Below are 25,345 nucleotides of genomic sequence, written 5' to 3'. Positions count from 1 at the left end.
GTGGCGCCTTTCCGCTCCCCCCCCCTCTTTTCCTTGTTCTATTGGTCTCTTCCCGGCAGCACAGCGGAGCGCCTGGGCTGTACCACTCTGTGATAAAGTGGGGGTCCCTGTCTACTTCCCCTCCTTTCTCTGCTTCCTCCCAGCTCTTCCCGGCTGTTTCACTATGTGGAAGTGAAGGAGGGAAGATGAGGCCCGCGCTACGAGTGAGCTGCGTTGTCTCAATCAGCGCACCCGCTCTCTCTAACCCCCCCCGCCCCGAGTGTGAGTGGTGCGCGCCGCTCCCACAACCCCCTGTGAGCCGGGTGCTGCCGCCTTTTGGCTGTGGAGGCCGAGCGGAGGGGAGCTCCTGCGGCCTGCCTGGGCCCATCGCTGCCGGTGAGTGCGGCCGCTCCCGCCGGGTTCCCTCTTGGGCCCTCCCTAATGGGGTTTTTGGGGGTCCTTTACTTCTGTCACATCCCTGGGGTGAGAGATGTTGTGGACTCCTCGTGGTCTGTGGGGTCCTTTCCGGCTCAGGGGCCGGGAGAAGGGCTTGTGGGATCTCCTTGTCCTCTTACAGCCCTTAGGATGGAGGTTATGATCATCTCACTGTTCTATTTGGTATGCCTTTCTGCTCGCGGGCCGCTAAAGGAGGATTTGGGGATCCATTTTTAGCGATGCGGCCCCTGGGTGGGAAGGGGGTACTTGGCGGGTGACCTCATTGTATGTAGGAGTATCTTTTCCTGTTACAGCCCTAGGGAAAGAAGGTTGTGGGTTTCCTCCATTGTCAGTGTGGTCCTTTCCCCTTTACAGCCTTGGGAATGTGGACGGAAGTTCCCCCAAACCCTCTTTGGCCATGTCTGTGGTATGCGTTTTCTTACTGAAGCCCTAAGGGGGCTTAAGGTGCCCTTGGTCTGTGGGCTTACTTTTCCACACTCAGATTCCCAGGGAATAGTGGGGTGACACACTCCTTATGCCCCCCAACCTCTTAATTCCCTTTCTTCTTAATAGGTCTGGGAAGGGGGTTGTGGAGGACCACCCTCTGTTATTTGTGGGGTCTCTTCTCCCCTCACATCCAAGAAAAGAGGATGTGGAGGCTCGTCATTCCTGGGGAGATCCCTTTTCCCTTCCCAAGCTTAGGGAAGGGGGGTTGTAGGGTTCTCCCTGTTCTTGAGGGTCACTTCCCTTTCATTACAGGCTCTAGATAGGTTCCAGGAGTGTCCTGTTACCATTGTAAGGACTGGATGGGCTGATGCTGGAAGACTCCTTAAACCTGTGACTGCTTCTATGGATTACAGGGAGAGATGTTCCCTCTTTGGGGTTATACTCCTGCTACATGAAGCCTCTTTCAAGCTTGGAGGGGTGTCAGTGTGGTTCTTGCCTTCACCCTTGGAGTCCTGAGGGAGAAGGCTCAGGGTACCCTTGGTCTTTGGGTTTACTTCTCCCCACTCAAATTCCTAGGGGATAGTGGGGTGACCCCCTTTTATGCCCTCCATAATCTTAGTTCCCTTTCTTCTTAATAAGTCTGGGAAGGAGATTGTGGGAGATCACCCCATTCCCTGTTTGGAGGCCCCCCCATTCCCTATGGGGTCTCTTCTCCTCTCATACCCCAAGAAAGGAGGATGTGGAGGCTGTTATTACCTGGGAGATCCCTTTTCCCTTCCCAGTCCTTAGGGAAAGGGAGCTGTGGGGTTCTCCCTATTCTTGGGGGTCTTTTGCAGGCTCTGCTGGATGGGCTGATGCTGGAGGTCTCCCTAAATCTGTGCCTCTTCCCACAGATTATGGGGGGACACATTCTCTCTTTTGGGGAGGTGCCTCTGCTACATTTCAAGCTTTGGAAGGATGGCATTGTGGTTCTTCCTCTATTAAGGAGGGGAGCTTAGGGGACTCCCTGTCTCCAGCAGCTCTGAGTGCCTTTGGGAACTGCTCTTCTCCCCATCCCTCACCTCACCAAGAGCTTTTTTTGTTGAGTCACCTGCAAAGGGAAACTCAAAAGGAAACTGTCATCTGGCAGCTGCTCCAACTGGAGCAGTGGCCTCGTCCAGCCCTGCCCTTGCTCTATAGGTGCTCTGTTCCCTCCCCTTTCCCTCTCTCCATGTGCAGCTATTCCCAACCCCTCTGTAACCTTGGCAGTGCCTCCAGCAGCTTGTCCTGCTCCTTCTGGTTCTTGTTTCAGCGACAGCTTACTCAGGAGGCTTCTCTTTCAGGGCTATATTTGGGGTATGGGCAGAGCCAAATGCTTCTGCAGAGGCTGCTAATGTGCTCTCTGGGGGGTTGTGAGGGATTACAGCAGTAGCTAAAGTTGCTGAGGCTGCCACAGTGTCATTCCTCCCCTCCTCCCATCCAGGAATCTGTATGGATTTGTTCTTTCGTGTCCGCATCATTGGAATTGAGTTGAATCTGATGTTCACAACCCTTTTGTGTTCAGGATGAAGGAGAAAAGAACTTCCCTTGGTTGTAGAGCTGTAATTCTTTCCTTTTCTAGGTGGGCCTCTTTCTCCCTGACCTTGCAGGTAATGCCTTTTTCTCTTCACCTAAGTGGTTTTCCACTGCATTACCTCATGAAGATGACTTTCCTGCCTTTTCCTACTGCTGATTTGCCATGTTCTTCATTCTCTTTTCCTTATCCATCACCAGTATTTGCTTCTTGGAGCAAAGAGTTGTGTTTTTAGGTGGTCAGGGTTGGGAATTGTTGTTTCCCTGGCTAAAGGTTAGTGTGGAGCTTTGTAGAACAGCAGAGGTGATGGTGGGCCCTCTCCTGACTGTGTCCTGCTGCTCATGAATTAGGAGAGAACCACTTTAGTGACTTAAATTAGCAGAAGAGCAGCACAACTCAACCCTTAACGTCATTTTGCTTTAACTCCATGTGTTGACTCAGTACCAGTGTTGAGGGGCTGGATTTGCCCCCTTCAGTTGCAAGAGGCCGTCCTCAGACCCTCTGGTGTGGAACCAGTTTTGGTTCTTTGAACTCTGAATCACCAAAAGCAGGAGGTGGGGCAGGGTGGATGCTGGCCTTGTCTTTGCTGTGGAGCAGGTAGGTGTGGGGCAGCTGTGTCTGACTGGTTCCTGAATGCCCATCTGAAGTGGCTCCTGCTTTTCTGCAGTGGAAGTTTTGGGAAGAGGAGAAGCGTTTCACTAGGAGGATATGGGTAACGCATCTTGAATGGGGTGTAGCCAGTGGGTAAGTCTGAGGTTGTAGAAAGGAACAGGCTGATGCTTGTTACCTTCCTGTTCCTCTCTGTGCCATCAAATGATCCTTTTCTGGGTTTTATGGCATTCCTTTTTCTGACTGGTGCTGGGGTGAGTGGTCAGGAGCTGCTGGTGTCGTATTTGAGAGGACAAGAGCACTAAATAGATAACCACGATCAACATCAGCAGTGCCGGGGCATGGAAGCAGATACACAGATGAAGGATTGGGATAGAATCTCCTGTGGTGAGAACCCATCAGTGCTGGGGGAAGCTGCTTGAACATACAGAAACCAGGACTGGCCTTTGGGGCTGCATCTGGGGAGCGTTTTGGGGGTCAAACCACAGTGAGCTCCCCTCTGTCTCCATCCAGAGTGTCCCAGTGCCACCTAATTCCCATCCTTGATGTCTTCTCGAAGAAGGGAAGTTTGAACCATGGCTGTAATCTTTGTTGTGGCTTGCAGAAAATAATGTATCCCTCCAGAAATCAGTGAGGGATGAGATTTGCTCTTGTCTAAAGAGCCTTTCCAAGGCTGTCAGGAGCATCTTAAACCACATCCAACTTCAGTTATTCCTGGGATTGCTGCTTGCTAACTGTGTTGCTGCCTGACTTGCTCCCTTTTGGGAGCAGACCCATCAGCCTCGTGAGAGGAACATTTCAGTTCCAGGGCAGGAGTTTGTGCAGGATCTGATAGGATTCAGCTCTCTGGGGGGCTGTGGCAAACATATGTATCACCAGACTCCCCCCAGAACCCCATATTTATTTTATAGACCTCTTAATTCAGGAGAAATGCAACTCTCTTATGGTTAAAAGGGGAAAAAGTGGCTTTCATTAAACCAACAAATGGAGTTGGCTTTTGGCTCTAGCTTTGGGTAATGTGTTACTTGCTTTTATTGTACTGATCCTTTAAATAAGGGGCTAATGCCTCCCCATAGCTGGAGTCCAAAGATTCTTTTGGATTTAGAGACCTTTTCATTGCCTATTTTTAACTTCCTGCATTTCCCTGCAGTGCTGGAAGTATCACTGATTTGTTCTGGCTTGAAATACTCAGGACGTGGTGACAGAACAACACGAAACCCTAAGCACTGAAGCAATAGCTAAGATTAAAAGGATTTCAGGGGTTTGTTGCCCTCTTTAACAGTCCATTAATTGATTGTTTGGTGTTGATAAAGATTAATAATAACATTTCCCTTTCCAGTGGCTTCGTGCTCTGTAAAACACCAGAAACTTGTCTGCACTGCACTGGCTACACAGGAGCCACTCTCTGGTGTGTGCAGTAAGAGCCCTTATGCATTTCTGCCCATAGATTTGTGTTTCTTACACACTTTTAATGAAGCTTCTGCCTATGTCTCAAAGTTTTAATATATCTTTGTGCTTAAAAAAGGTGAATTGGATGGAAAACTGCTTCTGAAGAATGATTGTAGGCAGCAGATGGATGAGGTTTGAGTGTAACTGTATCACTGTAAGTGCAGGCTGATGGATCCCTAATTCAGCTCTAGTTCCTGTACTCTGATTTTTGCCAGTGGAGAGAGTTGATTAGTTCACGTCCTTTTAATTGTAAAACTTTGTTTGAGGAGGTGAAGCAGTTGAGAACATGAGGTGGAAAGTGTTGAAACAACCACGCAGGCTGTGGTTTGGTCTGTGGTAAATCTTTGCTGCCTTAAACCAGGTTGAGCAGTGACATGGTGCAGGCACTTAGTCCAAATCAGTTTAAATTTCATCCAGACCCTCTGAAGAGGTGGAGCAGGTCCAGAGGAGGCCATGAGGATGATCGGGTGCTGGAGCACCTCCCATATGGAGACCGGCTGAGAACATTGGAGCTGTTCAGCCTGGAGAAGAGAAGCTGCGTGGAGACCTCAGAGCAGCTTCCAGTGTCTGAAGGGGGCTACAAGGATGCTGGAGAGGAACTCTTCATCAGGGACTGCAGTGATAGGACAAGGGGTGATGGGTTCAGACTGAAACAGGGGAAGTTCAGGTTGGAGATAAGGAAGAAGCTCTTTACTGTGAGGGTGCTGAGGCGCTGGCCCAGGGTGCCCAGAGAAGCTGTGGCTGCCCCATCCCTGGCAGTGTTCAAGGCCAGGTTGGACACAGGGGCTTGGAGCAAGCTGCTCTAGTGTGAGGTGTCCCTGCCCGTGGCAGGGGTTGGAGCTGGATGAACTTTAAGGTCCCTTCCAACCCAAACCATTGCAGGATTCTATGATTATGAGCTCATATCTTGTCTGAAGTAAGCTTGTGTTGTGGAAGACATGGTAGTGCTTTGCTCTGGTATTACTGGTGTACAGCTCCTCAGGCTCCCTGCACCAGCTCAGGTGATGATTTGTGTGATTAAAATCCTTGTATGTGCCTTTCCCAGCTTCCTCTGGGAAAACTTAGGAACACAGAGTAGAAATGACTTTTTTTTTTCCCCCCCATCTTTTTAATACTTATGAACTGTACTTCATTGAGAATCTGGTCTTTATTATAACTTAACATTGGTTTTAAAGGTACTAAAGGTTTCTGTAAGAACAGGAAACAAATAGATGCCATAAATATCTTGGACTCATTGGAAAATGGTAGATTTTCCACTTCTGGTAGATTCCCTTTGTGAAGGTTTTTTCCTGGTAAGAATCTGTATATAAACAACACCTGAATTCCTGTGAGCAGATTTAATGGGGGGGGGGGGGAAGGAAGCTTTTGGGATCTCTTTGACTTTGGGGGTTTATATTGCTAAAATACCTTTTTTATGTGTAACTTTGAATGGGTGACATGAGAAGCTGTCTCTGATGAGGCTCTGTAAGTTCAGCCTCATAGGTATAACTCTGTGTGAGCCTTAAATTCTACCACAAGCCTCCACATGTTGTGTTGCTGCTTTTTCTGAAGTACTAGGCTTCTAGTATACTGTTATATTCTAGTATACTGCTGCTGGCATTTTATGTCTTCTCTCATTCATAGTATGTTGTACAGGTTGCTAACTACTGGTAGAAACAGCTACAATGATGTCAGTTCATTCCTTGACATGATAATTGTTGTATCTTCAGACGACTTTAAGGTATTGACACTGGGGGACCTGAGCTCCACTTTTGCACCATCATTGACATAGAAGGTTGGGACCTTCTCTGGCTGGTTTCCTGTCATGATCTGTTGGGATACTTGTATTGTTAGTGCTTTAAAATGGAAACTAAGTGGTTGTATGTGGTGTTGGGTCATGAAGAGAGCTTGGTTCTAGGGAATGAACCAGCTTTTAGCTGGATTGAGTGTATTATATATGTGGGGAATTAACTGTATGGTACATTTGGCTGTTGTCACTCTGTGTCCTCATGAGCTGCTGCAACTTTAGAATGTGAAACTTGCTCTAACTTTATCCTTTTCTTTAATGCTCTCATAGGAGCTGAAAAAGTAAGTACTCTTGAGCTGCTGTGTGGGTTTTGTACTGTTAAAGGAAATATTAAACCGTGCATTTTAGTGGGTCTTGGTCAAATGGCCAATGAAATGCTGATGGGAAGTGAAACATTGACAGATTGGGACAGTTTGAGCTGCACTGAGTTGCGTTTGGGTTTCTTGTTGCACCCATAGTCTTCCTGAACTAGTTGAAGATGTAACCTGTGAGTATAACACCACCTGCATTGGGTTGATGAAGTATGTTTAATAAGTCATCTCCTTGAAGGCTACAGGCTGATTTTTCCGTTGGGATAACACAAAGGAATGTGAATGTGGAGCCAAGCAGAGCATGTCAGGCTAATGTGGAAATCCAGTGTTCTGTTTAGGAGCCCTAAGGAGCCTCAAAATCCGAATGTACTATCCAACCTGTGCACTTTCAGGTGTGCTTTTGCTTTTCCCATGGATTTGGTGCTGTTTCAGACCATGTGCACTGCAAAGCAGGACCTTAGTGCGCAAGACTTTGAATTTCCATCATTTAACCCTTTTCCAAGTCTTCCAGTGACTGAAATCCAGGTATTTCTCCAACAGACCTTGATGTTACCTCCCAGTAATCCCATTTAACTTGATATCTCCCATAAAGATTATATTTGAAGAGGGATGTTCTTTGCTACTTAATGTAAAAGGTGTAGCAGCAAAGCTTATCCTGATGAGCAAACCCAGGTTACTACTTGCTTGTAGCCTTGCTCCTACTTACAATGTGTGTGCTTCCAGCTGGTGCTGATGCTAACAAGTTGATGAATGTTCATTGCAAGCACTGCTTTGTTTCTAGTTGTCTGTAGTAAGAAGTGGTTTACTGCTCTATAACTGGTGTAAAAATGCAGGTGGGGTGTGAAACAACATAAAGACTTTAAAATAAGCCTCAATTTTAGCTACTTTTAAAGGTTTTGAGCTGTTTCACTGTGTTACCAGCAGCTGGTGGAGGAGCAGTCCCACAATTCCAGTAAGAATGCTTCTAGTAATTTCTGTCATTGCAATGTAGTATTAAATTGCTTTATTTAAAACTGTATGGATTAAAATTGAAAATATAAAGAGGCTGAAGTGTAAGCTTATTGTTTTTACTGGATTCTCAAGCCTTTTACTTGAGGCTTATCAAATTTTCCAGGAATAGTTGGACCTATAAAGCCATCAGGTGAAGTCTGGAAGATATTCAGCTGTAGGTGGCTTTGATTTGTCACAGCTAAACTTGAAGCTGTCAGGAACTAAAGACTAAAGAGAACTGGCTTAGAGGTACTGGATTTCAGCCTTTTTATGTGGTAACTCCAGGGATCTGACCATGTAGTGCTTTGTAAAGAGACCTTTACCTTTTTACTTACTAGGTACGTGAGCACTACACCAAGTTCTGCACTTGGAAAGAGAATTCCTATTCCATTTCCAACAATCTACACATTAACTGCTGGATTATCTCTTACCATTTGTAGTAATTTAGGACCAGGGCAGGAAAACACAAATCAGATGCAGTGGTTTTCATTTTGATATGAGATCTTTTTGATAAACCAAACAAATCAGGAGATCTGCAGCTCTTGGTCACTTTTAGTAACCAGAAACTGGGGTTTTACGTCAAAAAGGAGTGATAGTTTTTCAGTCAACTCCATCTGCTGTTTTTTGTAGCAGCAGAACACAATGAGGTGTAAGCAACCTCTAAAGATACTCAAGAATTGGGGCATCTTTCACTAGATGTCTTCCCAAAACAGTAGTTTGGGATACATAACAAGTACTTAAGGAGTAATCCACTAAGTTGGAACAATCTATTAGATATTAACCAGGGATTTCACCCCAAAATCATCATTTTTTCCTTGTCAGTTGTCTTCAGATGTGAAATTTGAAGTGTTTTCAGCCAGTGCCTTTATTTTTAAATCATAATATGCAGAATATTTGTCAGAACAGCAGAAATAGAAGGTTATTTTGATTCAGAAACTGTTTGAGGCAGTTTAAGTTCTTTAGAACACAGGAAAACCAGAACTAAATTGCTCTTTAACCATGAATAACAAGTGTGATGGCTTTAACACTCTTGTATTACTTAAATCACTGAAGTCTGCTGCATGCCCTTGCTTTATTCACTTTTGCTGCCACTACATTGTTGTGCTTATCTTTTAACGCTGCCACTCTTTGGAAGATGAGGACAAGGAAACCTCCCTGCCCAGTAGAGAAAGTGTGGGTAGACAAGCACAAGTACGATGAAGCAGAGAGACTGCACTATGAAAGAGAAGCCATGTTAGCTGCTGCAGCTCCTGAGGAATTCCAGGAGGTAGAGGCTGTCAATGGGGTCTGCAATGAGGACTCTGTTGATGGTGAATTCAAAGGAGACCTGAAGAAAACCAGGAATGGGAAGAAACAAAGGAAGAGGAAGCGTTCTCCCAAACCCAAGAATGTGACCTCCAAATTAGACTCTGTCCTGGCTGGCTTGTTAGCTGACCATGTGTGGTTTGAGAAACCTTCCTATGATCATGCTGAGAGCATGTACAGGAGGAAACTAGCAGATGGGCAGAGCCAAGAAGCACCTGAGACTGGACTAGCTGCTGAGCAGTCCCCTGGCCAAGCTATTCCTAAGCCAAGGCTGCTTTCAGCAGCCCTGTCCTGCTCCCATGGGAGTTTGTCTGCATGTCACCACGTTGTACAGGGAGTCTGGATCAACAAGTTTGACTTTGATAAGGCTGAGAAGGTGTTCCTTGAGAAATCTCAGTTCTTTGTGCCTCCGAATGTCCTAACCATCCCATCTGTGTGGTCAAATGAGGGCAGTGTTGGAATGAGAACACCAGATGAGGGCTATGGTACAGCCCTGCCTACTCCTGCTACCCCAGGCTTGGCTCCAGACATCGCTGCTGATTCTGCTCCTCCCTTTGATACCAGTTTGACTGACTCTGAACACCAGACAGTAAATGGCAAGCCCCAGCTTTCAAGCCTGCAGGCTCTCATGTCAGAGGTGTGGTTGGAGAAACCTCTGTATGATGATGCTGAGAAGAGCTTCTACGAGAACATGTTTGATGGGCATCCATCGGGCAGAGGCCGACAGCAGCAGCGCGGGTGCCCCACAGTGTCAAAGAACCACCATGAGGACAAGAAGAACCACAATGGAAAGCAAACAGACATCAACAAACACATGGAGATGGCCGCCAACACTCTGCTTCCCAGTGATGCTGAGCAACCTCCACCTACCACCTTCTTCCTGCATGAGGACAGTGAGACTGTGTGGCTCAATAAGCCAACATATGACTGTGCTGAGGCACACTTCTATGCAGCCAAGGCTCTGCGAATGTCAAGAACAGGAGAAACTCCTTTGGGAATGCAGGAATCCACAGTGGTAGAACCCTCCCAACCAGCTGCTTGTGCTTCAAGCCTACCTGCTCCAGAAACGAAGTAGGAGAAGTTTATTCTGGGGTAACACTCACACACGCAAAGCTCCTGGGTCAGGATTGAGCTGAAGGAGTTCTCGTGTGTAGAAGGTGGTCCTTTGTGTCTGCAGAACCAAGGGACCTGTTTGGGGCAGGGTAACTGGGGGAACCTCCTTCAAGGAACCCCCTTCTCATGAGTACTGGTGACTAAAGGTGTGGTGCCAGAGGTTAAGGGGTTTAAAGTGGTGGCTGGTGAGCTGAGGTTTGACCCTCTCTTTACATGGGGGGAACCCAGGGCCTTGTCTCTGCATTCCTGTTACATACAGAAGGTTATTAAAGTGGGAAGTTGGAGTAATTCATGGTTTAAACAGTGTTGCTGAGATGACAGAAGATGCAGTGCTTCATTTTTGAGGTTAAAATAGCAGCTATTTGCTGTTGTATTTGTGTTAAATGCCACAAGATCCTTCAGAGAAGCAGTTTACCCCCAACTCTCTTGCAGAGCACATGGTCATTGAGCTCCATGAGAGAAGTGTCTACATTTGAGTATCACTACCAGTATCCAGCTTGAAGAAGGCTTGGAAATGACAGTAAAATACCGTTTAGGACATCAGTTTGGTGGGAGCATGTGCTGTGTTTGGTGGGTTAGACTCTTCAGGCTGGAATCTTTTTGTTTTGGGATGGGACTAACTGGGTTTATTGGAAGGGTTTTACAATCTAGACATCAAGTGCTATTGGGGAGTTATAGACAAGCTTTAGGTGAGCCTTTCACCCTCTCCTATTTAGGATAATATTCTCTTTCTGTTCAAGGCCAGGTTGGATGGGGCTTGGAGCAACCTGCTGTAGTGAAAGGTGTCCCTGCCCATGGCAGAGTGTTGGAACTGGATGAGCTTTAAGGTCACTTACATCCTAAACCATTCCATGATTCTGTATTAGTTACTAGCTGGCAGCTCAAGCAGGGTCTTGGAGGTTTGAGCTCTGAGAATGGCATCAATGTAGAGGAGATGTACAGTGTGGTGGCCTCCGGTCTCTTCTGGATGAGTAGATGAGGAAGGTGCTTGTTCTGCAGAAGACTCATCTGTTGGCTTCTGTGGAAGGGTTCTGAAGAGTTACGGGCTTTTGAGGTTTGAAACTAGTTGCTGTCTCTGTGTTGTATTTTGAAACCTGGTTGCGATGCTCCATCCCTGCTCTCCCCACCTCCTCAAACTGATGTTGGCTCTGTAGCTGTCCCCTGGCTTGAAATAAGAGCACATCGTCTTCCTCTTGCAAGGGCTCCATCATTCCCCTTCCAGACCAGAAATGAAACCACCTTTGGAAGCTGCTGCACTGAGGGAAAACACTACCATTCCACAGCAGTGTTAAGGTGTTTTATGCTGTTCCTCCATCCAGTGACAGGCATCTGCCCCTTGCAAGTGTTAACATTGCTGCTGATTTTAACTTACAGAAGGCTGCAGCAGCTTCCAAACGGGCAGGTATGTCATTGTGAATCATGTGTAGCTGGATTCCAGGAGGCTGATCCCCATGGATGTCAGGCTGAGCTGTTCCTTACAGAAGGATTAGGTGGTGGTGCACCTAGTGAAGCATGGCATGACTAGACAGAGACATGTAGTAGCTTAAAACAGCTCCTGGTTGCTGTTTGTGAATGGTAATGTCCAGATTTGCCTGTCACAGAGCACGCCCTTGTTGACACGTGCTGTTTGGAGCTGTGTATCCTTCAGTCTTTGGTTTCACCGTGATCAGGCATCTTAAAAGCATTTGATTCTCATACACAAGACATCTTAGCAGCAGAGTCCCCATGTGCTCCATTCTACATGTAGAATGATGTAGAAAATCAAGCTCCAAAAGCTTTTTCTTGTGGTAGAAGGCACAGACCAGCTGATTTAGTCCTCCCTTGGTGGTGTGTCACTAAATGCAGGTCAGGCAGATGGGTGGAAGATTACTGCTCTGCTTTCATAAATGGGATCCTATTGACTTAAAGCTTTCCACTGAAGGAGGAAGGGCCAAGCAGAGAGTTTCAGGCAGAGCTTTATGGGGGAAGAAAACACTCTTCTGACAAGCTCATTGCAAGCTGCCACCCTCCTGTACTTCCAGAAACTCACTTTGGGCTTTTTCTTTCCCTTCCTGCAGCAAAATGGCAGTGGACTACTTTCTGCATGAGAAGATCTGGTTTGACAAGTACAAATATGATGATGCTGAGAGAAGATACTATGAGCAGATGAATGGGCCACTTGGCAGCTCCTCACACCAGCAGGTAATGCTTGTTCTTAGATGGGGTTTAGCAGTGCTGGAGCTCTGAGAGCCAGCACAGAGCAAGTGAAAGGACATGATCCACATGAATGTGGACTTTTGGATTAATTCCACTCTTGGTGCTGCCCTTTCCAAGGGTGAGTCTTCTCTGGAGCTCTTTAAGCCTCAGTTATGCCCCTTTTGTCTTCTAAGAGACCATCTTCTGTGGTCTGTGAAGTATTTCTCCTGTATGACAAGCGTATTGGGAGATCAGACACCCCTGTAACAGGAGAACCAGTTACAGGTTGCAGTAGTTGATCTGTTCATGCTGCTGATGTTGTCTGGGCATGTTGTCTGCTGATGACAGTCTGAGCTGTGTTCCTTTGGACTGGGCTGGGTAAAGAATGAGCCTGTCCCCATTCAGCCATGGAAGATGGACTTCTGCTGCCACATTGGAGCAGCTAAACTTTATATCCCTTGGCAAGGGATATATGACATAGTGTTTGAAGAGAGCCACCATGGCTCTTCAGAGACCAGGAATTAGGTTCTTCTCTGTGCTGTACCCTCCAAATTACTCAATGTGCTCCTGCAGAAGACTCCAGCACAGTACTGGTGAGCTGGGGGAACTGGTGGAGGGGAATCATGGTGCTGCTGAAGTGATTCAAGCTTAAATATTAGCCTGAAATGATACCTCTTTAAAGGTGCAGTTCTATCATAACCTCTTCCTGCTGTGTAAAGAGCTGCTCACTGCTTATGCCTTTATCTAGAAGCTGCTTAGAGTTATAAATGGCTTGCAAGTGGTTTAGGGGAAGCTTTTTGCTTAAGTAAGAGCTTCTAGGCACACTCTTGTCTATTCCTGCTGCCCGTTGCTGGTATAGTGGTGGCACAGCATGAAAATAAGAAGCTATAGGTGAGCTCTTGAGGTAGATGTTAAAGTGTGAACCTCTGCGGTGCTCTTAGAACACTTAACTCCTTACATGGCATGACATAGTCTTCCAATGGATGTTCTGCCTGTGAGATACAAAGTAAAGGCTCTGGTGGAGATTCTGCAGTAGTTTATCAACCACTTTTGTGCTAAGGAAAAAGATCCACACTCCTTAAAACCTTCCTGCAACCTGGAAGTGGAATCTGCCTCAATGTCTCTGTTGCTCTTCTGTGGTGTATTTGACACGGGGTTTTGGGCAGTTTCATGTCTCAGTTCTTGCCTCTGGGGTTGTAGTCCGGGAGAGGCAATGAGTGAATGGATCATGGAAACTGAATTTGTGCTCTAGGAAGGGAACCTTCAAATCCAGGCTAAGGGATGGCAGCAGGAGCATGGAGGGAGGCACAACTTGTGCTGCTGTTTTCTGGGTCATACCTTTCTGGAGAGAAGCCTTCAGTTAGAGCTGTCACTTCTTGCCTGCGTACAATGACAGGTAATATTATGAAAGCAGACTGTTTAATGATAGATCTCTTAGGAATACTGAAGTGATTCCAGCCCTCTGCCTGGCTCCCCAGCTGCCCAAAGCATTCAGGATGATATAGAGAACCTAAAACCTCTTGACTGGATGATCCTGTGGACACATGGCCTGATGTGACCAAGGATTGATTCAGAACCAGTCCTTCTTCCAGCTCATTTAGCAATACTTGCTGAGCCATTGGAAGGACCCCATCCCCTACTTTCTCCCCTTTTGATTTCTCATTTCCCTGACCAGTTTTTGCTGTTTCCTCTCTTTCTTAAAAGCAATCTTGGTTCTTTCTGCACTGTTTGCAGGAGAACGGAGCCAGCACGATCCTCCGCGACATTGCCAGAGCCAGGGAGAATATCCAGAAATCACTGGCCGGAGTGAGTACCAAAGCTCTCACCACCTGGCTACCTGCAACCATACGGAGCCGTGGTGCATCTCACAGAGCTCTGCTGTGACCACTTCATAGATCATGTGGCTTCTTTTTGAATTTAGAAGGGGAAAGACTTGAGGTGTGCAGTGCTATGTACCCACCAGCATAGCTTCATCCCATCGAGAGCACCGTTCCTACTAGAGTGCATGCTGCTTACCTGCTTGCTAGCTTGCAGTGCTGCTTAAAACTGTGTTTGGGGTTAAATTACTCATTTCTGTGCATTTCTTTTCATTGTATCCTGGTGGAATGTTCCCACAAGTCTTATCTAACAGATTCCAAGTGGCTGGTACAGTAACCTTGCTGAGTAGCAAAGCACTGAGCTGCCAGCAGGAGTATGTGTGGTTCTCTTGGGCTGCCACCTTCTCTTTCCTGTTTTGCTTTCAGTTAGGGTATGTGCAAAGAAATTCTGTCTTCCATTTGCTGCATCTAAGGAGTTCAGCTTGGCTACATGCTCTAAGTCTGGACCATCCTGTAGAAGCTCAGTAACATCCTTTCTGGAGGGGTTTTTGTGCTGATACCTACAGACAGCATTTAACTTTTCAGTAGGAAGCTGAGATCTTAAATTTATACTGGACTGGTTTTGTGGGTGAAGAAAACTCACAGAATACAGCCCATGTGTCTTGATTTCTTACCTCTGTAGTGGGATACCTCCATGTATCTTCCATCTGAGTATATCCATCTTTCCATCTACATTGATTTGGCCTCGTAATTCCTTCTTGGGGTATTTAAGACCCTCAGTTTCTATTTGATCAGTACAAAACCAGGGAACTGAGCCTTTCTCAAGGGGAATATTCCATATTCCTCTTTAAAACAATGCATTTGGGGTGAAAATGAAGGACTTGGGTTAAAGGCTTTCTCCATGGTGGTTTCACTATGCCTGTAGAACTTGATACTGCAAAAGCAACTTCTGCAACTGCTCATGTGGGTGATCAGAGATAGAGGTACAGGAAGCTTGGAAGTGGATGCAGGAAGAGCAGGGAAATTTGATGGAAGGATTAAATTTGCTTTGGTTAGACTCAGTGGCCTTGAATACAGCGTGGGAATGAATGGAAAGTTGGGATGTCTTAATAATATTAAAACCAATGCATGTCAAGCAGGTAAATACTTGCAAGGTTCCTAATGCTGATTTCTGATTTGAGCATCAGTATTTCAGCAAGCAGCTTAGGGGAGGTTTTCCTGAAGTGAATAATTTAAATTCATATCTGGAATAACATGGTCGGGCTTCAAATAGAGACTGCCCACCCCTGTCAATGACTTTTAGCTTGGACTGGAGGTGGTTTTGTGCTGATACAGCACTGTCAAAACGCTTAGCTCCCCAGGACCTGGCTTCAGTGTGTGCTTGAGCCCAGAACCCCCCTATATACTGAGCTGCACCCCCACAGTGTGAGCAGCAGCTCAGGGAGGGGATCCTGCCCCTCTGCTCCGTGAAGGGGAGACCTGAGAGCAGCTCCGGTGCCTAAAGGGGCTACAGGAAACCTGGAGAGGGGCTTGGGACAAGGGCCTGTAGGGACAGGCCAAGGGGAATGGCTTTAACCTGCCCGAGGGGAGACTGAGATGAGCTCTTAGGCAGAAGCTCTTCCCTGTGAGGGTGCTGAGGCGCTGGCCCAGGGTGCCCAGAGAAGCTGTGGCTGCCCCATCCCTGGCAGTGTTCAAGGCCAGTTTGGACACAGGGGCTTGGAGCACCCTGCTCCAGTGGAAGGGGTCCCTGCCTGTGGCAGGGGTTGGAACTGGAGGAGCTTTAAGGCCACTTTCATCCCAAACCATTCTATGATGCTATGACTTCATCAAGGCAAATATGTGGGGAAATATATTTTTTTCCTCACATATAGGCCCCCCCCATCCCAAACAGAGTTGAAGAACTCTGAGCGGATCATGTTAAATGCCTTTGGAAAGACTTTTTCCAGCTGGATGAGGTTGCTTCTTGCTCCAAGTCCTACCTTCTCCAGGAATAAAGCTGTATGATGTAGAGACAGGAACATCACCCAGCAGTGCTGCTCCTCTGCCCTGAAGGCATATTCTCATCTTACAGAATGGTCTGTGGTTTGAGGAGTTTCTTGCCCTGACCTGTGCCTCCAGCTAAAGAGCTTCTCTGTGGGAGAAACATGTAAGTTGGGATCATGCAGGTCCTGTAATAAGGCATATATTTAACCTATAGCTTCCGTTCTGCTCTTGAAGTATGGAGTTGCTGGGATAAGCAGAGCACATGGAAATAGTGACCTGCTTCCTATTTTGTAATCCCATTTAATTGATCAGGTTTTACCCTGGCTTATATGGCACCTTTTCAGCTTTTCCACATATTTCTATGCCTCTTCCCTGGAACCTGAAGCTGTAAATCCCTTTGTGCTCAGTGTGTGGGTTACAAAGACTGAGCTGTTGAGAAACAAGGCTGAAACCTCAGCTTTTGTAGCTGGTGTTTCTGGAGGGTCATCATTAAACTTGGACAGTGGTGGCATAAAGCAGGTTTGACTTCAGAACATGCTTAAACTTTGGCTTTATGCTTCAGGAAGCCAAACTTACACTGTGTGATCTCCAAAGCAATAATGAAGCCTATTTTTGTGGTCAGGATTCAGTCTTTCCTTCCGCCTGAACATGCAGATGTAGCAAGTGAAGAGTTGGCTCTTACAGGATGGGAAGATGGAAGATGAGTGCCTTTCTCTTGCTGTAAAGTTGAAGCAAAGCTGGTTTCAGATCGGCTTCGGATAGTGATATTCTGAAGTGTGTGAATGAGCATTAGAAGGTTTAATGCAATGTTTGTACCTCCCAAATGAGGGTTTGAAGCTTTTATGCTGGAAACATTTGTTTGCACATACCTTTCATCCTGTTTTGCATGTTCATCTCTGCTTTCAACAGTCTCTAGCTGATTTCCACACCATCACTAATGCTCTATAAAAAGCTGTTGACATGTTCAGTGCTGGTGTTGGTGGCATTGAAGCTGCAGGTGATGAGAAATCTCCCAGCCTGGAACCTGAGGCATGGACAGGATGGACTTGCTTGAGATGATGAGCAAGTCCAACACAGTGGGTGACTGAGTCTGCACTTCCTACACCCTCTCCAGAGATAGGAACCAAAAGGATGTCACTGCTGTGGGAGTCTGAAGCTTTGTTATTCCCAAGCTCCCTCTTACAAAGCTTCTTTCATCTCCTGCCTGTGGCTTCAAACAAGAAAAGCTCCTGGAAAACCTCTTGCTAAAGTGTTTGGAGAGCACTTTCTGTGAGCAGGTCACACCACCTGCAGGGAACCAGCCAGGATCCATCCTGCTGGTCTTTAAATGGGGGAAAACCCTCTTCTAGTTCAGCATCACTTCCCCACAGGTCAGCTTTGTCTGGTGAAACTTTCCATGCTTCCAGAGCTCAGGTCAACCTGAGGGAAAGGTTATCACTAAAGGAAAAAAGGGGTTTGATACCTCCAGATACAACTTGTAGTGATGGAAGTGCCGGTTTCCAGCTGTGTCTTCTGGTTGGGCCTGACATACCAAGAGAAGAGCTCTTAGATCTAATTGTCCAGACAGAGTTTCAGCTGATACACAGAAATCTGTCTGGACAGCTACAAGAGCTCTTCTTTTGTCATGTCAGGGAGTTCACAGAACACTCAGGAGCTATATAGAATCCCAGACTGCCTTTGTGTTGGAAGGGACCTTAAAGCTCCTCCAGCTCCAACCCCTGCCATGGGCAGGGACACCTTCCACTAGAGCAGCTTGCTCCAAGCCCCTGTGTCCAACCTGGCCTTGAACACTGCCAGGGATGGGGCAGCCACAGCTTCTCTGGGCACCCTGGGCCAGCGCCTCAGCACCCTCACAGGGAAGAGCTTCTGCCTAAGAGCTCATCTCAGTCTCCCCTCTGGCACGTTCAAGCCATTCCCCTTGGCCTGTCCCTACAGGCCCTTGTCCCAAGCCCCTCTCCAGGTTTCCTGCAGCCCCTTTAGGCACTGGAGATGCTCTCAGGTCTCCCCTTAAGGAGCCTTCTCTTGTCCAGGCTGCCCCAGCCCAGCTCTCTCAGCCTGGCTCCAGAGCAGAGCTGCTCCAGCCCTCGCAGCAGCTCCGTGGCCTCCTCTGGACTTGCTCAAGCAGGTCCATGATCACAGAATAGCCAATTGCCAGGACAAGCAGAGAAATGCTGGAATGCTTCAGCATTTGGCTTGAAAGCATGATTTAGGGCTTCAAACTGCCAAATATCTGTGGTGCTTTCTGCTTACCTGATGAATCAGCTGCTTATGGAAAGGAACCCAGCTGCATCTCTCTGCAGGTGACACAGCTCCTGTGTTTGCCACAGCTCCTGTTGAGTCACAACAAGAAGTGCTTTTCCAAGGGCTGGGGATGGATGTGACTCTTGCCAGGAGTCACTTGTCACTGTATTAACTTTAACCTTGGCCTGGGTGATGGAACTAGGACAGAAAGAGGTCAGGCAACAGGTTCGTCTGAGCTTGAATTTGAAGGGCTACCCTGGTGTGAGGAGCCCATAGTGGCTTTCAGCCTCTGTTCTTGATGGTGCATGCAAGGATGGAAGCCCACAGAGGCTTCTCGTCAAGATTTCAGTGCACATCAGTGTTGTGTTGCTTTACTTCTCTGTAGGAGAGATGCATTAGTGGTGATTGTGGACTTAAGGCAACTTTGCATGTGGTTCTGCATCTGCCAGGCATTAGGTGTCATCTAAATGACAGGGGAACTGACTGAGGCTGGACATCTGATGCTATAGATGCCTGAGACCATACTCTAGACATCTCAGCCCAGCTTTGCCACCCAACTGTGTGACCTTTAAGCTGGCAGAGCTCATGGATGGTGGGTGTCTCTGCAAGTTTTGGTTGGTGTGAGGCTGCATCTGGTTGCTTGATGACTTTCCCTGCATGTGGATCTGCTTCCTGCACTTGAGCTGCCTTTTCCAGCCTGAGTGAAATCCTTTTCTCTCTCCTGTGTTAAACCAAACATCCCCCAAACCTTTTGCCCTTTGCAGCAGAAGACAGTGCCTCGGAGCAAAGAAGCTCCTTCTGCCCGTCACAAGAGGCAGTCGGGCCGCTCAACTGTAAGTCCCTGTGCACGGATGGAGCTGTTGTGTGAGCTGAGAGGACATTGTAGGGCAAAGACAGCCCTACCTTGGAGAGGTGGATGAAGTGCTCCTTCTTTACCATGAGAAGTGTTTGTCTTTGCCATGTGGTTGTAGCTGCTGTGTAACATGGGACATTGAGGTCTCCCAGCTTGGTGTGTGAGGACTATAAAGGATGTGTTGGAGACTAAGTTGTTTCATGGTGCTTTTGACATCTGGCCCATGCCCCTTTTTGAGTGGAGAAGGGTCTTTTTGGCCTTCTCAGTAAGAGTAGCTCATGCTATTCCATGTATGTCCTAGAGCCAAGCATCTTCCAGGCCTGCTTTCCTTGTGCCACATATTGCTCATCTTAACCCTTGTATTTCCCTCTCCATTTTCAGTGACTACTGAAATCGTAATTATAGAATCCCAGACTGGTTTGGGTTGGGAGGGACCCCTTCCACTAGAGCAGGGTGCTCCAAGCCCCTGTGTCCAACCTGGCCTGGAACACTGCCAGGGACGGGGCAGCCACAGCTTCTCTGGGCACCCTGGGCCAGCGCCTCAGCACCCTCACAGTAAAGAACTTCTTCCTTATCTCCAACCTGAATCTCTCATTTCAGTCTGAACCCATCACCCCTTGTCCTATCGCTGCAGTCCCTGATGAAGAGTCCCTCTCCAGCATCCTTGTAGCCCCCTTCAGACACTGGAAGCTGCTCTGGGGTCTTCGCAGCTTCTCTTCTCCAGGCTGAACAGCCCCAACTTTCTCAGCCTGTCTCCATACAGGAGGTGCTCCGGCCCCTGCTCATCCTCATGGCCTCCTCTGGACTTGCTCCAACAGCTCCATGTCCTTCTTATGTTGGGGACACCACAACTGCACACAGTGCTGCAAGTGGGGTCTCACCAGAGCAGAGTAGAGGTGCAGAACTGCCTCCTTTGATCTGCTGTATCATGTCAACTGCATCCAAGACCCATGTTACAATTACATGCAGGGTGCACTTGGAAGGAGTATAAATGATTTTCTCTATTTTACACAATTCTAAATAACAAGGTGTGAAGCCCTGTTTTAATTTCCCTTTTCCAATGTGAATTTATAGTTAAGGGCCTCCTTAAACAAAAGTTTTTTCTTACTGTTAAAGCAAATACTTTCAAAGCTGGATCGCTATAATTGCTCCCTCAGGATGTGTTAAAGTAGGTTTTGAGAAGACTTAAAAGGCTGGACTGGGGAAGGTGGGAGTTAAAGGAATGTTGGGATCTCTTTCCCATTTTCCCAGTGACTTGCTGGGTGATGTTACATGGGTCACCTCTGTACTTCATGCCTCAGTTTGTAAGAGGACATCAGTTCCTTCATTCAAGGGGCTTAGAGTGGAACTGTTTAGTGACAGTCTGTGACCTGAGACTGTAAAGAATGACTTTATCCTTTGCTCATCAGTTCCCACTTGAATATCTGGAGATGCATTTCATGCTTTATCCTGTAGAGATAGTAAATTCTTTCTTATAAAGCCTTTAGAGAAAACATCCTTGTTCTTGCATTAGCTCTCTAATTTGCTCCTTCCCTGAAGGCATAACTCTGCTTCACTGAGCTCAGGAGTAGGCGAACAGATTGGTTTCATCTCTGTTTTCCTTGTTGCAGGTTTCAAGCACATCCTCTTCTGGACCTTCTGGTGACCAAAATGATCTCCTATCCAGAATTTCTCACCTGGAGGTAGAAAACCAAAACCTACGTAGTGGTAAGTAGCATCTGCTGGCACGATGAGGCCATGCTTCTCTGGGGTATATCCCTTGTCTGGGACATTGGCCTTATCTGTCACCAGATGAGCACATCACAGGATCTGGTTTGGGTTGGAAGGGACCTTAAAGCTCATCCAGTTCCAACCCCCTGCCAGTGTCTGGCTCAGAGCTTTGCAGGTTTCCCTCTGACTGAGGCAACTGGTGGTTTTCTAAAGCCCGCTTTGAGCAGAAGCAAGTTTGTCCTGACTTGAGAGCTGATGTAGAACCTACAAGATGAGCTTTGGTGTTTCTTTCCCCCCCTCTTCTGGCAGTTGTTTCAGACCTTCAGATGGCCATCTTCAAACTGGAAAGCCGCCTGAATGCTCTGGAGAAGTCCTCTACCTCCCACCAGCCCTCACCAGTTCCTCCAACCCAGGTGAGCCTCAGCAAAGCACTGTTCATAGAATCATAGAATGGTTTGGGATGGAAGGGGCCTTAAAGCTCATCCAGCTCCAACCCCTGCCATGGGCAGGGACACCTTCCACTAGAGCAGCTTGCTCCAAGCCCCTGTGTCCAACCTGGCCTTGAACACTGCCAGGGATGGGGCAGCCACAGCTTCTCTGGGCACCCTGGGCCAGCGCCTCAGCACCCTCACAGGGAAGAGCTTCTGCCTAAGAGCTCATCTCAGTCTCCCCTCTGGCAGGTTAAAGCCATTCCCCTTGGCCTGTCCCTACAGGCCCTTATCCCAAGCCCCTCTCCAGCTTTCCTGCAGCCCCTTTAGGCACTGGAGCTGCTCTAAGGTCTCCCCTTAAGGAGCCTTCTCTTCTCCAGGCTGAACAATCCCAAATGTCCCCTGTAAGAATGTATTAAATTAAAGATAAAGCTTTGTGGAAGCTGAATGTGTGGCATCAGTTTGATCATTTCTTGTTGTAGGTTGCAAGATGTGGTACTGGTATTTTCTGCAGTAAGCCTGCAGAATGTGTAGGCACACCCTCATGCTAGAAGACACTTGGTCCCATTCCCAGCTGCTGTCCCACTCTTATGGTGTAGATACCTGAGCCCTTAGGAGGAGGATGAGCTCTTGGCTACATGGTGGTTTTACTCCAGGAGTACAACTACAGCCGTGCTGGGCCTGTTCAAAGGTCCATTTGGTTGAATGTCCTATCTTGGTGGCCAATAGCTGATCCTTCACACAAATCACACGGTGTGGACCATGTTTAGTGTTTTGAGCAATGTCAGTTTCTGTTCCTGAGCTTCTCTTGAGTCTTTGATTCAACCTCAGCTTAATCTTCTCCCCTTTTTCCTTCCTGTAAACTTGAATGTGCATCACCCCGCCAAAGAAAGTGGAACCATTCAGTGTTCCCTCCAAGAAAGTGGAGCTCCCTTCTGCTTCACCAGCAAAGAAACCAGAGCCAGCTGCTGCAGAGGAAGATGATGATAATGACATCGACCTCTTTGGGAGTGATGATGAAGAGGAAGACCAAGAGGCTGCTAAAGTCCGGGAGGAGAGACTGCGGCAGTACGCGGAGAAGAAGGCCAAGAAACCAGGTCTTATTGCAAAGTCCTCAATCCTTCTCGATGTGAAACCAGTGAGTAACAGAAGGGGGGAAGCTCCTGCATGAGGTTGTAACTATCTGTTCCACATCTGAGTAGACTGGTGAAGATAGGACCAGTGGATTTCCAAACCAAAGGTTGGAGTGAAGTGGGATATTAAAGCCTCTTCACTGCTGTGTTGCACCATGACACATGTAGTCTGGTATCTGAGGTTCCACTAACCAGGATTAGCCCTTTTCCCTGAAGGAATATCAGGTTATAAATGCCCTAAATATGGGAATCAGAATGGCTTGGGTTCCAGCTCTCTGCCATGGGCAGGGCCACCTTCCACTAGAGCAGCTTGCTCCAAGCCCCTGTGTCCAACCTGGCCTTGAACACTGCCAGGGATGGGGCAGCCACAGCTTCTCTGGGCACCCTGGGCCAGCGCCTCAGCACCCTCACAGGGAAGAGCTTCTGCCTAAGAGCTCATCTCGGTCTCCCCTCTGGCAGGTTCAAGCCATTCCCCTTGGCCTGTCCCTACAGGCCCTTGCCCAAAGCCCCTCTCCAGGGGTAACCGCATCTTTGTCAAACTTAGCATGGTAGAACAAGAGCTCTGGGCTTTGCTACACCCTTGGTACAACGCGCTTTAAAGTGAGCACTCCAAAGCAGTTGTGATGCTGCAGGAGAACCCTTACATCTGTAGTAGTGCCTGTAGGTAGAACTGAACACACTCTGTAGCAAAGTCAGGTTTACCTTCACTGACCCAAGTTGTAGTGCAAAATAGTGGCCAAGAAAGAGCCACTTGGATCAGGTGCAACCTACTTAGAGATGAGATGTTGAATCAATCACTTGGCTGAGGATGATCTCTAGGAGAACCCTAATGTTCCTTCTTCATGCTTTTGCAGTGGGACGATGAGACTGACATGGCAAAGATGGAGGAGTGTGTCCGGTCTATCCACATGGACGGCTTGGTGTGGGGAGCCTCCAAACTGGTCCCAGTAGGTTATGGCATTAAGAAGCTCCAAATCCAGTGTGTGGTGGAAGATGACAAAGTTGGAACAGACATCCTGGAAGAGGAGATCACCAAGTTTGAAGACTATGTAAGTCTTGGGGCAAGCTGGGTGATGTCTGACCCATGCGGTCATTTTTAACTAAGGTGGTTCTGCAGATACTGATAAACTTGGACTTTTTATGGAAAAAATCATGGAATTTATGGTATCTCCCTGCTGAGACACTTCTAAGTGTAGAATCATGGAATCAACCGGGTTGGAAAAGCCCTTTAAGCTCATCCAGTCCAACCATTGCCCAGCACTGCCAAGGCCACCACTACCCCATGGCACTGAGGCCTCGTCTCCACGGTGTGTGAACCCTTGCAGGGACGGTGCCTGCAGCCCTGCCCTGGGCAGCCTGTTCCAATGCCTGAGCACCCTTTGGGGCAGGAATTGTTCCTCAGCTCCATCTAAACCTGCCCTGGTGCAGCTTGAGGCTGGTTCCTCTTGTCCCATCCCTTGTTCCTTGGGAGCAGAGCCCAGCCCCTCCTGGCTCCGTCCTCCTCTCAGGCACTTGTAGGGAGCGATCAGGTCCCCCTGAGCCTTCTCTTCTCCACACTGAACCCCCCAGGTCCCTCAGCCCTTCCCCATCACACTGTGCTCCAGGCCCTGCACCAGCTCCGTTGCCCTTGTCAGGCCTCACTTCAGCACCCGAATGTCTCTTGTAGTGAGGGGCCCAGAACTGAACACAGGATTTGAGGTGCAGCCTCACCAGTGCCCAGTGCAGGGGCACAATCACTGCCTGGCTCTGCTGCCGCACTGGTGCTGATACAGGCCAGGATGCTGGTGGCTTCTTGGCTGCCTGGGCACAAGCTGCTCACATTCAGCTCCATCAGTCAGCACCCCCAGGTCCTTTTCCATAAGCAGTTTCCAGCCACTCTTCCCCAAGCCAGGAGCATTCCATGGGGTTGTTGTGACCCAAGCAAGTGTAGCACTTTGCATGTTGAACCTCATCCCACTGACCACAGCCCATGGATCCAGCATGGCCAGATCCCTCTGCAGGGTCTCCATTCTCCAGCATATCAACACTACAACTGCCCAACAACAGCTGAGCCCTGAAGGACACCATTAGTGACCAGTCACCAACTGTGGAGCTGTCTCCATCCCCATCCTTCTCTCTCTGGAGGTGATTTTAAGAGCTCCAGCTCTGTTCCAGTTGATGCACAGGCTCAGTACAACTTAGTCTCACTGTTAGTGACATGGCTTGGTGGTGGCCTTGTTAGTCCTGGTTGGACTTGATGATCTTAAAGGTCTTTTCCAGCCTGGTTGGAGAGGGCACCATGGTTTTATTAATCTTTACCCACTCTTCCTTATATTTAGAGTAAATCAGGAACTTTTGCTCTTTAATCTTCCTGTTCCCGGAAACTTGGTTCTTCACAGGCTGAGCCATCTGAAGACTCCTGCAGTGACCAGTGCAGGATCCTGTTATGGCTGGTGTTACCAAGAACATTCAAGTTAACACCCCTTAAACTTCTTACCACAGCTTGGAGCTGATCTAAGGCACCTGGGCTGTGCTTTTGACCCGGTTGAGCATCACTTGTGCATGTTGTGAAGGAATCCCTTATCCAAGAGCTTTATTAATGCCTGAAACCATGTTGGTGACCTCTAAGCTGCTGCTTTTATTCCCTTTCAGGTGCAGAGTGTTGACATTGCTGCTTTCAACAAGATCTAGAAGCAAAAACCGTATCTACCCCCTCTGAAACTGTAACTAATAAAGATGGAGATTGGGAGTGCAGATTGGGATGGTTTTCTCTGCCAAGTGCAGCTTATCCAGAAAGATTTCTTGGGAAGCTTTGGGATATTTCCCTTCCTTGTTCCCTTTGTAACAGCCCTTAGGGGTTGAAATGAGCATGGAAGTGGTAGCCTGTGCTGAGAGGGCTTGCACTCACCTTTCCCAAGATAAAGCCCTCAGTCAGTCCCTAAAAGAAACACCTGAATCAGGATGAATCAGCGGGAAGCATCCAGGCATTGCTGGTTTAGGGCTGGGTTTCCTCCCTCTTTTCCCCTTGTTGCTCTTTCTATCCTGCACTG

The 25,345-nt window shown here is 47.8% G+C and overlaps 1 protein-coding gene across 3 annotated transcripts; it reads left to right on the top strand.

Moving 5' to 3' along the window:
- The first annotated feature begins 294 nt into the window (after positions 1 to 294).
- Positions 295 to 25,049, top strand: EEF1D (eukaryotic translation elongation factor 1 delta). Of its 3 annotated transcripts, XM_080611418.1 has the most exons (9): positions 295 to 375; positions 12,034 to 12,157; positions 13,886 to 13,957; positions 18,957 to 19,025; positions 20,656 to 20,752; positions 21,065 to 21,168; positions 22,073 to 22,321; positions 23,171 to 23,365; positions 24,948 to 25,049. In XM_080611418.1, exons 2-9 carry the CDS (start codon positions 12,038 to 12,040, stop codon positions 24,984 to 24,986), a joined length of 945 nt encoding a protein of 314 aa, XP_080467544.1. In that variant the 5' UTR covers positions 295 to 375; positions 12,034 to 12,037; the 3' UTR covers positions 24,987 to 25,049. The 3 variants fall into 3 exon arrangements, with proteins under 3 accessions (XP_080467544.1, XP_080467545.1, XP_080467546.1); XM_080611419.1 differs by lacking the exon at positions 18,957 to 19,025; XM_080611420.1 differs by lacking the exons at positions 13,886 to 13,957; positions 18,957 to 19,025.
- The last annotated feature ends 296 nt before the right edge of the window (positions 25,050 to 25,345 follow it).

The sequence above is a fragment of the Psittacula echo genome, assembly GCF_963264785.1.
Source record: "Psittacula echo genome assembly, chromosome: 2".
Classification (NCBI taxonomy): Eukaryota; Metazoa; Chordata; class Aves; order Psittaciformes; family Psittacidae; genus Psittacula; species Psittacula echo.
The sequence above is the reverse complement of the archived record's forward strand: the minus strand, read 5'-3'. Positions and strand labels throughout refer to the sequence as shown.